Source organism: Pleurodeles waltl, chromosome 8 (genome assembly GCF_031143425.1).
Source record: "Pleurodeles waltl isolate 20211129_DDA chromosome 8, aPleWal1.hap1.20221129, whole genome shotgun sequence".
Classification (NCBI taxonomy): Eukaryota; Metazoa; Chordata; class Amphibia; order Caudata; family Salamandridae; genus Pleurodeles; species Pleurodeles waltl.
In genome coordinates, this window is record NC_090447.1 from 1,431,703,293 (window position 1) to 1,431,717,377 (window position 14,085).

Consider the following 14,085-nt stretch of genomic DNA (forward strand, 5'->3'; position numbering starts at 1 on the left):
CAGAACTTGTGCAACCGTATCCCACAGAGAGTGGGTATAGCGGCCCAAAAGGCACGCAATGTTTATGGAAAGCAGCGCGAGACTGGAGGAAGAAAACATCTTCTTCCCAAATTGTTCCAGCCTTTTCGATTCCCTATCCGGGGGTGCATTAGGGAATGCGTCTGAGGAAGAGGAAGCCTGGATGCCAAGACTCTCAGGCGTGGGGTGATGGGACAGGAATTTAGGGTCGTTCAGGGCAGGCCGATGGCGGTGTGCGATAGACCAAAAAACTAGAGAAATAGTCGAACTCGGTCAAAAAGAGACCAGGGTAGCTCCCTCTGGATCAGCATGTGGTGCAGAGAGAAAATAACTTATGTCACTGCGCTGAGGCAGCATCTATGTACTACTCCCGACGTCATCACAGCGACTAGGACGCCCGCGGAGTCGACCAATGCCACTAACTGACAAGCAAGGGTATTGCTCGAAGAAAAAAATCTCTGGATCCAGTCTGATGCCTGGGGAAAAATTCTAAGGTAAGGAATCTGCAACTAGAAGTCTCTATCAGATGGGCACATTTGCTGCTCTCCTTGCATAATCTGGTTTGCACCAGTTCAGGAACTCCCGGTTCCCACTCTGAAGCGAAACCACACAAAGGACAGGGGAGTGCCACCCCCTTGACCAGCTCCTCCCTTAGGGAGGTGCACAGAGCTCTGCCAGGTGGCTGGTTGATTCTGCCATCTTGGAAACAAGGTAGGCAGAGGCCCCTCTGATCATCTGTCTGGTTAGGCCAGGTGGGTGACATCCGGGCTTCACCAAGGTTGGGGCCTCAGATTCGTTGAGCAAGACTCTACACCAGGAACTCTCTGCAAGACTCATCTGCTTCTGGACTCTGGAACCGCTACTCATATGCTTTGGAACTGAAACAGGACTGTGTCCAGTTGAGGACTCCCACTGCAACATTGTTTCTCCAGCTCTTGCAAGATTTCTACAGCATCTGTGGCTGTGCATTCTTCAGGGTCATAAGGACCCTATGTGCATCCAAGAAGCAAGAGGGTATTTCCCTTGGAGTGAAGGAGTCACTCCCCTGCATCTGCAAGCACTTCAAGACAACTGCCGGCTGGTGGATCCAGCTGTCCCACGGACATCGAAAGGGTCTGCAACACAGGTGGTGATTCTGTGGTCCTCTTCGGGTCCTTCTTGTCTTCTGATCCACTTGGGAGAGTGTGGGCCCCTGCTGCAGACACTGGAATGGAACCCCCTGTGTACCGCAACTGTTGCTCTTGCCAAGGCTTGCTTGTTCTTCCTACAAGGAGACCTTGAGGCTCCAAGAAGCCCCAGGCTCCAGCACTCTAACTCCAAGATCAGCTTCCACCCTGCTGCTCTTGAGACATGGGACTCCTGTTTTGTTGTGCTGTTGAGGCCTCCCTACGACTAACTGCTGCCAGTGGGTCACTCGTGGTGACTATAAACTCCGGTTGACTTTCCTTCCTGCTGAAGGCCTGCCCTGACTCTCTTTCAATGGTCGCGTCATTAGCCTTCAACAGATCCTGCACATACGACTTCAATGTGGAGTTGCAGGTGCCACATTCCGGTATGCTGGGGTATTGCTTTAAAACTTTCCAGATCCAGTCTGACGCCTGGGGCATAATCTAAGGCGAGGAATCTGCAGATAGATGAATATTAGTTTCCTAAAGAAACCATCAGTGATCTACACATTACTACTTGCTGATTTCAGAATGTTGTATGAAATGTATAGTTTTCTGGCTTTAGCCAAGGGTTTCATAGAAACCATAAAAATGAAATATTCACTACCACACTTAGAAAACTGCTAATTATTCCATTATTTAAAAAAACATTATCTTTCTTGCATAACCCTATTCCCCCACCCCCCCAAGTTGAAGGGGGGTGGTTGGAGGCTCCCCATTTATTTTCTCCTGTTAATGAAGAACAATCCACAAAGAATATCCAAAGTACCTAAAGTTAGGATGCCCAGATGTTGCAGACTGGGGCACTGAGCTACTGCATCTTTTAAAATACTACAATGTGTTAACTTGAGCTATCCTATTAATTCAGCATAGTACCACCTCCCCAATATCACAAGAGCCTGATAAGATTCCATGGGACAGTCTGTTATTGAGCACCTCCCATAACAGAGAAACCGATGGTTAGAATCCAACAGAAAGATTGCAGGGGCACATTAATCTAACACATTTTTCTTCTCATATCCTGCTGAGGGTCTAACAAGATTCTTAGTCAACCATAAATATTCCAGCAGTTTAGAATGAATGGATTCGCTGAAAATAAAAAATAAAAATACATGGTAAGCAACATAATGCAACTGTATTCACATACCATTATCAGGAACAAGTTCCATATCCCATGGGCTAAGCTTTTCTATTTCTTTACTGTCCCACCTGTTTAATCAGAAAACAGAAAACAAGGTTTAAAATACACAAAGTCCGGTTTTCAGTGTACTGGTTAGGAAAAGACAACATTTATAAAGGGGTTTGCAAGTATGTCCTTTGCCAGAGAAAACAATAGAACTACTTTCAACTCTATTAGAATGAAGATGCTACCTACCTAATAATAAACCTGATTGTAATTAACTGCTTTCTTGCTAAATACCTGAACTAAGGAAAAGTATTGAATTATTTGGTTTGCAGTAAAACTGTAGTGTTAAAGTTGTAGGACAAATAAGCTACAGCTACTAAATAGGACACTTAAAAAAAAAAAAATCAAGTGAAAAATTCATCAAATTATAGCACAATATTTGAAAACAGTGTGCAAACGAATAAAAATTACATGTACTACAACACACTAAAATTGCACCACCAGGGAGACAGAGGATCATGCATCGTTTTCATTTCTGAAGGAAGATTGTCCACTTAGTCTAGGATGATGGAAACACTCAGAGATTGGTAAAAGTACCTCAAGTGTACAAGCCAAATTCAATAGTGTTTTAAGACAACAATCACACAGGACAGAAAGAATAAGAAGATAATGTGAAGCTAGAAACAAAAATTCTCCTGAACAAAAAAGGTACATGTAAGGGCATATATGCATGGGGATATACATCCATGCTATGTCTCTGTCGATTCTGAAATATGTTAAGTGAAGAGGAAAGCTATTTAAAATGCACTTGCTGGAAGCTGGTCATTACGAGTTACTGAGCAACATGATGGCTTCTCTGAATCCTGGGATGTTTGGTATCAAACATATGAGAATAATAAACCCTCACTGACCCCTGTGATGGATTTCTTTTAAACAATTTACACAGCGGGCATCTTAGAGGGTACCAGCTACTACTGTGTTGACGATCTGGTCCTGAACAGTTCAGCCACCACAGATGCGTTTCTAGCCCCACAAGGTGAAAACCAGCACTCTTGAGGGCCTGAGACAAAGGCCTGCACTGAGCGGAGGTGTTACCACCTCATCCAGGCAGTATGGACATTCCAGGGCGGGAAGCTTCAAAGGCCTGTCTGCCTTTTCAGTGCAACCCAGGTCTCTCCAAATGGAGGAGATGACCAACCCTCTGTCATGACCCCACTTTTGGCAGCAGCAAAGATGAGAAAATTAGTCTAATTAAGAGGAGTGCCAACTTCAAGCCAGTCCCAACTCTAAGGTAGACGAGCAGAAGTGGACACTTATCGAATTCCTTGCTTGGAAGGAATTGGGCCACTCTGGGTTAGGGCTGTGCCCACTTCCCAGAGAAATTGGTCATAAGGGTGCAGCCACCCTACTAAAGGTGGTCAAGCCCATTGGCTACTGTAAGGAAATGCCTCCGTGGCAAGGTTACCTCCTGACTTTTTGCCTTTGCTGATGCTAAGTTTTGATCGAAAGTGTGCTGGGACCCTGCTAACCAGGCCCCAGCACCAGTGTTCCTTCACTAAACTGTACCTTTATCTCCACAGTTGGCACAACCCTGGCACTCAGGTAAGTCCCTTGTAACTGGTACCCCTGGTACCAAGGGCCCTGATGCCAGGGAAGGTCTCGAAGGGCTGCAGTATGTCTTATGCCACCCAGGGGACCCCTCACTCAGCACATGCACACTGCCTCACAGCTTGTGTGTGCTGGTGGGGAGAAAATGACTAAGTCGACATGGCACTCCCCTCAGAGTGCCATGCCATCCTCACACTGCCTGTGGCATAGGTAAGTCACCCCTCTAGAAGGCATCACAGCCCAAAGACAGGGTGCACTATACCACAGGTGAGGGCATATGTGCATGAGCACTATGCCCCTACAGTGTCTAAGCAAAACCTTAGACATTGTAAGTGCAGGGTAGCCATAAGAGTATATGGTCTCTGAGTTTGTCAAACAAGAATTCGCCAGTTCCATAATGGCTACACTGAAATCTGGGAAGTTTGGTATCAAACTTTTCAGCACAATAAATGCACACTGATGCCACAGTGGAATTTATTGTAAAATGCACCTAGAGGGCATCTTAGAGATGCTCCCTGAACACCAATCCGACTACTAGTGTTAGGCTGACCAGTTCCTGCCAGCCTGCCACAAACTAGACAAGTTGCTGGCCACATGGGGAGAGTGCCTTTGTCACTCTGTGGCCAGGAACAAAGCCTGTACTGGGTGCAGGTGCTTCTCACCTCCCCTTACAGGAACTGTAACACCTGGCGGTGAGCCTCAAAGGCTCACCCCTTTTGTTACAGTGCCCCAGGGCATCCCAGCTGGAGGAGATGCCCGCCCCGCCGGCCTCTGCCCCCACATTTGGCGGCAAGGCTCAAGGAGAAATTGAGAAAAACAGGGAGGAGTCACCCATCAGTCAGGACAGCCCTTAAGGCGTCCTGAGCTGAGGTGATCCCTGCCTTTATAAATCCTCCATCTTAGTTTTGGATGATTCCCCCAATTGGATTAGGGATGTGCCCCCCTCCCCACAGGGAGGAGGCACAAAGAGGGTGTAGCCACCCTCCAGGACAGTAGCCATTGGCTACTGCCCTCCCAGACCTAAACACACCCCTAAATTTTGTATTTAGGGGCACCCCCCGGAAATCAGATTCCTGCAACCTGAACTTCAAAGGAGGACTGCTGACCTACAAGCCTGCAGAGACGACGGACGACAACTGCTTTGGCCCCAGCCCTACCGGCCTGTCTCCAGAGTTGAAAACCTGCAACCAGCGACGCATCCAACAGGGACCAGCGACCTCTGAAGCCTCAGAGGACTGCCCTGACCCCCCAGGACCATGAAATTCCCGTGAGCAGATGCTCTGCTCAACAATAGGTACATCTTTGCAACAAAGAACCAACTTTTAAAGAACTCACTCTTCCCGCTGGAAGGGTGAGACTCCGCACACTGCACCCGACGCCCCCGGCTTGAGATCCAGAGAACAAACACCACAGGGAGGACGCCACGGCATCTGCAACCCCGTGAGTAGCCCGAGATGACCCCCCTGGACCCACACAGCGACGCCTGCAGAGAGAATCCAGAGGCTCCCCTTGACCGCGACAGCCTGTAACAAGGGACCCGACGTCTGGACCAAGCACTGCACCCGCAGCCACCAGGACCTGAAGGAACCGAATCTCAGTTGAAGAGTGACCCCCAGGTGACCCTCTGCCGAGCCCAGGTGGTGGCTACCCCAAGGAGTAGTTGCAGTTTTCTACGAAGTTTGGCTGGGGCCAAAGCAGTTGTCGTCTCCGTCTTCACTGCAGGGCTTCAGGTCAGCAGTCCTCCTTCTGGTTAAGGTTGCAGGAATCTAGTTTCCTAGGTTCTGGGGAGCCCCCAAATACTGAATTTAGGGGTGTGTTTAGGTCTGGGAGGGCAGTAGCCAATGGCTACTGTCCTTGAGGGTGGCTACACCCTCTTTGTGCCTCTTCCCTGTGGGGAGGCCGGCACATCCCTAATCCTATTGGGGGAATCCTCCATCCACAAGATGGAGGATTTCTAAAAGTAAGGGTCACCTCAGCTCTGGACACCTTAGGGGCTGTCCTGACTGGTGGGTGACTCCTCCTTGTTTTTCTAATTATCTCCTCCAGCCTTGCCGCCAAAAGTGGGGGCAGTGGCCAGAGGGGCGGGTATCTCCCCTAGCTAGGATGCCTTGTGGCGCTGTAACAAAAGGGGTGAGCCTTTGAGGCTCACCGCCAGGTGTTACAGTTCCTGCAGGGGGAGGTGAGAAGCACCTCCACCCAGTACAGGCTTTGTTCCTGGCCACAGAGTGACAAAGGCACTCTCCCCATGTGGCCAGCAACATGTCTGGTGGGTGGCAGGCTGGCAGGAACTAGTCAGCCTACACTAGAAGTCGGATATGTTTTCAGGGGGCATCTCTAAGATGCCCTCTGGGTGTATGTTACAATAAATTGCACACTGGCATCAGTGTGCATTTATTGTGCTGAGAAGTTTGATACCAAACTTCCCTGTTTTCAGTGTAGCCATTATGGTGCTGTGGAGTTCGTGTTTGACAGACTCCAGACCATATACACTTATGGCTACCCTGCACTTACAATGTCTAAGGTTTGGCTTAGACACTGTAGGGGCATAGGGCTCATGCACCTATGCCCTCACCTGTGTTATAGTGCACCCTGCCTTAGGGCTGTAAGGCCTGCTAGAGGGGTGACATACCTATGCCACAGGCAGTGTGAGGTTGGCATGGCACTCTGAGGGGAGTGCCATGTCGACTTAGTCATTTTCTCCCCACCAGCACACACAAGCTGTGAAGCAGTGTGCATATGCTGAGTGAGGGGTCCCCAGGGTAGCATAAGACATGCTGCAGCCCTTAGAGTCCTTCCCTGGCATCAGGGCCCTTGGTACCAGGGGTACCAGTTACAAGGGACTTACCTGAGTGCCAGGGTTGTGCCAATTGTGGAGACAATGGTACAGTTTAGGGAAAGAACACTGGTGCTGGGGCCTGGTTAGCAGGGTCCCAGCACACTCTCAAATCATAACTTAGCATCAGCAAAGGCAAAAAGTCAGGGGGTAACCATGCCAAGGAGGTATTTCCTTACACTCCCAAAAGAGAAAACCCACGTCTAAAAACACCTCTGCATTCGTCGTCCCTGGGCACAGGAGAAAAGGACCAAAGGTGCACCCACGTCCCAAAGCATCCCAAGTCTACTACTCACCTGCTTGTTGTCCCTGATTGGTTCCTAGACAGAGCCCGCAAACCTGTTTGTCGCGAGGACCAATCCCCATAGAGAACCACTGGGCACCCAACGCCTCACTGTACCTCTGCACCCAGCCGCTCCAGTGCTGCCCGATGTGGTTCTGATCAGTGTGTACTACTTACCTTTGGTCCTTGAGATTAGCTTAGTAAGCTGTTGTTGACCCTGTGTTTGCTGAACACTGCTTTTCCTACATAGGATAATATTGAGAGAATTCTGAAGAATGCACTAAGTGTTGATTTCTGAAACTGCAAAGTATTTATGCTCAAAGGTCTACTAACCTGATTACAAAGTTCTTTGGTTTGAAACATGAAAAAATAGTTATTTTTCTATATTGGGCTCGGATTTATTCTTTGGGCGTGTGTCTCATTTATTGCCTCTGTGAGTATAACAAATGCTTAGCACTACCCTCTGATAGGCCCAACTGCTCGCACACACTACCACAAATAGAGCATCAGTCCTATCTATTTTTGCCTCTGCAAAACCTAACGGGGACCTACTGGACCCTGCACAGTGTACTTGACTTTAGTGCACTATATAGAGGATCAGCTTCCTACAAGGTGTACCCACTGAGGAAAGATTTGTAGAAACTCCAGTAAGAAATTAGCTACTTACCTGTGACTCCTGTTCTCCAGCATTGGAATCTATAGCAGATTCACATTCATGAATTATTCCCCATCAACCTGGGAATCCCTGGTACTTTTGAAACAGCAACACAGTGTTAAAATGGACATAGGCCCATCAACAGTGTTTGCTTTTGAACATGTTCATCTTGTTTGAATCAACTCAAACTTCAGCCAATAAGGTGGAAGTGCTAATCCATGTACTCCCCCTAGAAGCCAGCACAGTTCTAATTTCATAGCACAAGTGCAAAGGACAAACAGGATAGTTAGGGAGTCTCTGACCGGAAAGGCTTCTTGTAAATGTATGAAAGATACCAACACAATCTAATTGGAGTTCCAGCCAAGTACCTAATTTCATCTCCAGCACTGGATCTTTCACATAATCACAAGCTAGAATTCAAGTAGTAACCAATAACAGGAACAATAAACGAGATGCAGGCTCACCTTCAAAGAAATAGGTTGCAAACTACTTCTTGGCCCACCAAGGAATATGTTGCTGTCTCCAGTTCCAGCCAGCGTTGGTTGATGAACAACCAATGCTGCTTTTCAAGCTGCAGCTCAGCTAACTTCTTTAATTGAGACCCCAGCTTGTGCAAGGGCAGCGGTCATACCTCCCATCACTCTACCTCTTGAGTAAGGTTTAGCTTTCTTGTGAGTGTATGTGATGCAAGTTGATAGTGAGCAGTATTGTTTACACAGGGGGGTGAACACTGTCTAGGCACTCAAAATAAATGAAGAGATGGTCCAATGTCCTCAAGTCCTTGTTCTGTCCAGGTAAAAATGAATACATGTACGATAATCCATGAGTGCAATGCTCCCACGGCCACTATAGAAAGGCTTGGCAAAACAGAACAGAGAATCACAGGTTTGTGTAAATGGAAATTACGAGACACCTTGGGCATGGACTTTGGACTGGTGCACAAAAGGACAGTGAATGCTTGAAGCTCACCCACTCTTCTTGCAGAATTCAATTATAGTACAATGTACAAAGTTGGCTCTGTATGCACTATTTCAAAGTAAGGAATAGTATGCAAAGAGTCCAAGGGTTCCCCTTAGAGGTAAGATAGTGGCAAAAAGAGATAATTCTAATGCTCTATTTTGTGGTAGTGTGGTTGAGCAGTAGGCTTATCAGAGGGTAGTGTTAAGCATTTGTTGTACACACACAGGCAATAAATGAGGAACACACACTCAGACAATTCCAGGCCAATACGTTTTTGTATAGAAAAATATATTTTCTTAGTTTATTTTAAGAACCACAGGTTCAAGATTTACAAGTAATACTTCAAATGAAAGGTATTTCACTTAGGAACTTTGAATTAGCAAAATAAGATATATAGTTTTCACACAAATGACATATAGCTATTTTAAAACTAGACAGTGCAATTTTCAACAGTTCCTGGGGGAGCTAAGTGTTTGTTAGTTGTTGCAGGTAAGTAAACCACCTACGGGGTTCAAGTCTGGGTCCAAGGTAGCCCACCGTTGGGGGTTCAGAGCAACCCCAAAGTTACCACACCAGCAGCTCAGGGCCGGTCAGGTGCAGAGGTCAAAGTGGTGCCCAAAACGCATAGGCTTCAATGGAGAAGGGGGTGCCCCGGTTCCAGTCTGCCAGCAGGTAAGTACCTGCGTCTTTGGAGGGCAGACCAGGGGGGTTTTGTAGGGCACCAGGGGGGTGGAGGGGGGAGCTCCTCGGGGTAGCCACCACCTGGGCAAGGGAGAGGGCCACCTGGGGGTCGCTCCTGCACTGGAGGTCGGATCCTTCAGGTCCTGGGGGCTGAGGGTGCAGTGTCTTTACCAGGCGTCGGGTCTTTGAAGCAGGCAGTCGCGGTCAGGGGGAGCCTCGGGATTCCCTCCGCAGGCGTCGCTGTGGGGGTTCAGGGGGGTCAACTCTGGCTACTCACGGTCTCTTAGTCGCCAGGGAGTCCTCCCAGTGGTGTTTGTTCTCCACAAGTCGAGCCTGGGGCGTCGGGTGCAGAGTGCAAAGTCTCACACTTCCGGCGGGAAACGTGTGTTGTTTCAAAGTTGCTTCTTTGTTGCAAAGTTGCAGTCTTTGTGGAACAGAGCCGCTGTCCTCGGGAGTTCTTGGTCCTTCTAGATGCAGGGTAGTCCTCTGAGGCTTCAGAGGTTGCTGGACCCTGGGAACGTGTTGCTGGAGCAGTGTCTTTAGAAATGGGGAGACAGGCCGGTAGAGCTGGGGCCAAAGCAGTTGGTATCTCCGTCTTCTCTGCAGGTTTTTCAGTTCAGCAGTCCTCTTCTTCTTAGGTTGCAGGAATCTATCTTGCTGTGTTCTGGGAGCCCCTAAATACTCGATTTAGGGGTGTGTTTAGGTCTGGGGGTTAGTAGCCAATGGCTACTAGCCCTGAGGGTGGCTACACTCTCTTTGTGCCTCCTCCCTGAGGGGAGAGGGGCACATCCCTATCCCTATTGGGGGAATCCTCCATCTGCAAGATGGAGGATTTCTAAAAGTCAGAGTCATCTCAGCTCAGGACACCTTAGGGGCTGTCCTGACAGGCCAGTGACTCCTCCTGGTTTTTCTCATTATCTCCTCTGGCCTTGCCGCCAAAAGTGGGGCCGTGGCCGGAGGGGGCGGGCAACTCCACTAGCTGGAGTGCCCTGGGGTGTTGTAACAAAGGGGGTGAGCCTTTGAGGCTCACCGCCAGGTGTTACAGTTCCTGCAGGGGGAGGTGAGAGGCACCTCCACCCAGTACAGGCTTGGTTACTAGCCACAGAGTGACAAAGGCACTCTCCCCATGTGGCCAGCAACATGTCTGGTGTGTGGCAGGCTGCTAAAACTAGTCAGCCTACACGGGTAGTCGGTTAAGGTTTCAGGGGGCACCTCTAAGGTGCCCTCTGGGGTGTATGTTACAATAAAATTTACACTGGCATCAGTGTGCATTTATTGTGCTGAGAAGTTTGATACCAAACTTCACAGTTTTCAGTGTAGCCATTATGGTGCTGTGGAGTTCGGGCATGACAGACTCCCAGACCATATACTCTTATGGCTACCCTGCACTTACAATGTCTAAGGTTTTGCTTAGACACTGTAGGGGCACAGTGCTCATGCACTTATGCCCTCACCTATGGTATAGTGCACCCTGCCTTAGGGCTGTAAGGTCTGCTAGAGGGGTGACTTATCTATACCTATAGGCAGTGTGAGATTGGCATGGCACTCTGAGGGGAGTGCCATGTCAACTTAGTCATTTTATCCCCACCAGCACGCACAAGCTGGCAAGCAGTGTGTCTGTGCTGAGTGAGGGGTCCCCAGGGTGGCATAAGACATGCTGCAGCCCGTAGAGACCTTCCCTGGCATAAAGGCCCTTGGTACCAGAGGTACCAGTTACAAGGGACTTACCTGGATACCAGGGTGTGCCAATTATGGAAACAAAAGTACAGGTTAGGGAAAGAACACTGGTGCTGGGGCCTGGTTAGCAGGCCTCAGCACACTTTCAAATCATAACTTGGCATCAGCAAAGGCAAAAAGTCAGGGGTAACCATGCCAAGGAGGCATTTCCTTACACTGAACCTGTGGTTCTTAAAATAAACTAAGAAAATATATTTTTCTATACAAAAACCTATTGGCCTGGAATTGTCTGAGTGTGTGTTGCTCATTTATTGCCTGTGTGTATTTACAACAAATGCTTAACACTACCCTGATAAGCCTACTGTGCGACCACACTACCACAAAATAGAGCATTAGAATTATCTGATTTTGCCACTATCTTACCTCTAAGGGGAACCCTTGGACTCTGTGCATGCTATTTCTTCATTTGAAATGGTACATACAGAGCCAACTTCCTACATTGGTGGATCAGTGGTGGGGTACAAGACTTTGCATTTGCTGGACTACTCAGCCAATACCTGATCACACAACTAAATTCCAAAAATTGTCATTAGAAACTGATTTTGGAAATGTGAGCTATTTTTCTAAATTTTTAAAAGTCCTGCTAGGGCCTTGTGTTAGTCCCTGTTAGCATTTCTTTTAGAGTTTAAAAGTTTTGTAAAAGTTTGAATTAAGTTCTAGAGATAGTTTTAGATTCTTAAAAAGTATTCCAACTTTTAGAAACAAAATGTCTACTACAGAAGAGATTGTGATGGAACTAAACCTCACCCCTTACCTGCATCTTAGGATGTCAGAGTTAAGGTCTCTCTGTAAAATCGAAAAGATAAAGACTGGTTCAAACCCCACCAAAGTACAGCTCCAGGAGCTCTTGGCAGAGTTTGCTAAAAACAACCCCTCTCATGATGCCCTCACAGAGGGGAATGCTAGTGATTTGGAGGAACTCCCACCTCCAGTCCTAGTTAGGAGACCAGGGTTCCTCCAACCCAGACTCCACAAGTGATAGTCAGAGATGCTGCTTCTCTCACAGGAGAGTCCAGCAACTCTGGAAGCATTGAGGACAGCCTCAATGAAGAGGGCCTCCTGTTAGCCAGGATGGCCAGAAGATTGGCTTTGGAAAGACAGATCCTAGCCATAGAAAGGGAAAGACAAGAGATGGGCCTAGGACCCATCAATGGTGGCAGCAATTTAACTTGGGTCAGAGATTCTCCTGACATGTTAAAAATCCAAAAAAAGGCATTGTAACTAAATATGAAGATGGTGATGAGATCACCAAATGGTTCACAGCTTTTGAGAGGACTTGTGCAACCAGAAAAGTAAACCAATCTCACTGGGGTGTTGTCCTTTGGGACATGTTCACTGGAAAGTGTAGGGATAGACTCCTTACACACTCTGCAAAAGATGCAGAATCCTATGATCTCATGAAGGCTACCCTGATTGAGGGCTTTGGATTCTCAACTGAGGAGTACAGGATTAGGTTCAGGGGGGCTCAAAAATCCTCGAGCCAGACCTGGGTTGATTTTGTTGACTTCTCAGTCAAAACACTGGATGGTTGGATTCATGGCAGTGGTGTAAATGAATATGATGGGCTGTACAATCTGTTTGTGAAAGAACACCTGTTAAGTAATTGTTTCAATGATAAACTGCATCAGCATCTGGTAGACCTAGCACCAATTTATCCCCAAGAATTGGGAAAGAAGGCGGACTATTGGGTCAAGACTAGGGTGACCAAGACTTCCACAGGGGTGACCAAAAGAAAGGGGTCACAAAGACTCCCCAGGGGAAGTGTGTTGAGACATCCAAGGGTAAAAGTAAAGAGTCTTCTACAGGGCCCCAAAAACCTGCTCAGGAGGGAGGGTCCAAAGCCTCTTCACAACCCAGTTTTGGGTACAAGGGTAAAAACGTTGATCCCAAAACAGCCTGGTGTCGTAGCTGTAATCAGCAGGGACACCAAACTGGAGACAAGGCCTGTCCCAAGAAAGGTTCCACTTCAAACTCTACTCCAGTTAGCACTGGAATAGCCAGTCTCCAGGTGGGATCAACAGTGTGCCCAGAGCAAATCAGGGTTCACACTGAAGCTACATTAGTTTCTGAGGGTGGGGTGGACTTAGCCACACTGGCTGCCTGGCCCCCTAATATGCAAAAATACAGGCAGCAACTCTTTATTAATGGGACTAGTGTAGAAGGCCTGAGGGATACAGGTGCCAGTGTCACCATGGTGACAGAGAAACTGGTTTCCCCTGGTCAATACCTGGCTGGACAAACTTATCCAGTCACCAATGCTGACAATCAAACTAAAGTACATCCCATGGCTATGGTAACTTTAGAGTGGGGAGGGGTCAATGGCCTGAAACAGGTGCTGGTCTCCTCAAATATCCCTGTAGACTGTTTGCTTGGAAATGACCTGGAGTCCTCAGCATGGGCTGAGGTAGAACTCAAAACCCATGCAGCCATGCTGGGTATCCCTGAACTGGTGTGTGTCAAGACCAGGGCACAGTGCAAGGCTCAGGATGAAAAAGTGATGTTGGAGCCTGGAATAATGGCCCAACCCTCCAAGAGAAAAGAAAAGAAGACTGGGGAACCAGCTTCAACACAACAAAAGAAAAAGAACCCCTCTTCCCAGGAAGAAGTTCTGCCCTCTGAGGGAACTGAGCCCATGGAGTTAGAACCTTATCAGGTTGAGCTCCTAGGCCCAGGTGGACCCACAAGGGAACAGTTGTGTAAGGGGCAAGAAATATGCTCCGCTCTTGAAGGCCTTAGGCAGCAAGCTGCTGAAGAGACCAAAGGAAAAATCACTGGAACACAGAGTCTATTTGGAAGATGGACTCCTCTACACTGAGGCAAGAGATCCCAAACCTGGTGCCACTAGGAGAGTGGTAGTGCCTCAGGAGTTTAGGAAGTTAATTCTGACCTTAGCTCATCATATTCCACTTGCTGAGCATTTGGGACAAACCAAGACTTGGGAGAGGTTAGTCAACCATTTCTATTGGCCCAACATGTCCCAGAAAGTAAAGGAGTTTTGTGTCTCCTGTGTCACTTGTC

General features: G+C 48.0%; 1 protein-coding gene across 1 annotated transcript in view; it reads right to left on the bottom strand.

Annotated features, from left to right (window-relative positions):
• BRWD1 (bromodomain and WD repeat domain containing 1) overlaps positions 1-14,085 on the bottom strand; it is a 1,722,898-nt gene that overhangs the window by 423,013 nt on the left and 1,285,800 nt on the right. The window contains exon 29 of the mRNA XM_069202575.1: positions 2,332-2,393. Coding sequence (XP_069058676.1) covers positions 2,332-2,393 — 62 coding nt within the window. The remainder of the gene's footprint in view (positions 1-2,331; positions 2,394-14,085) is intronic.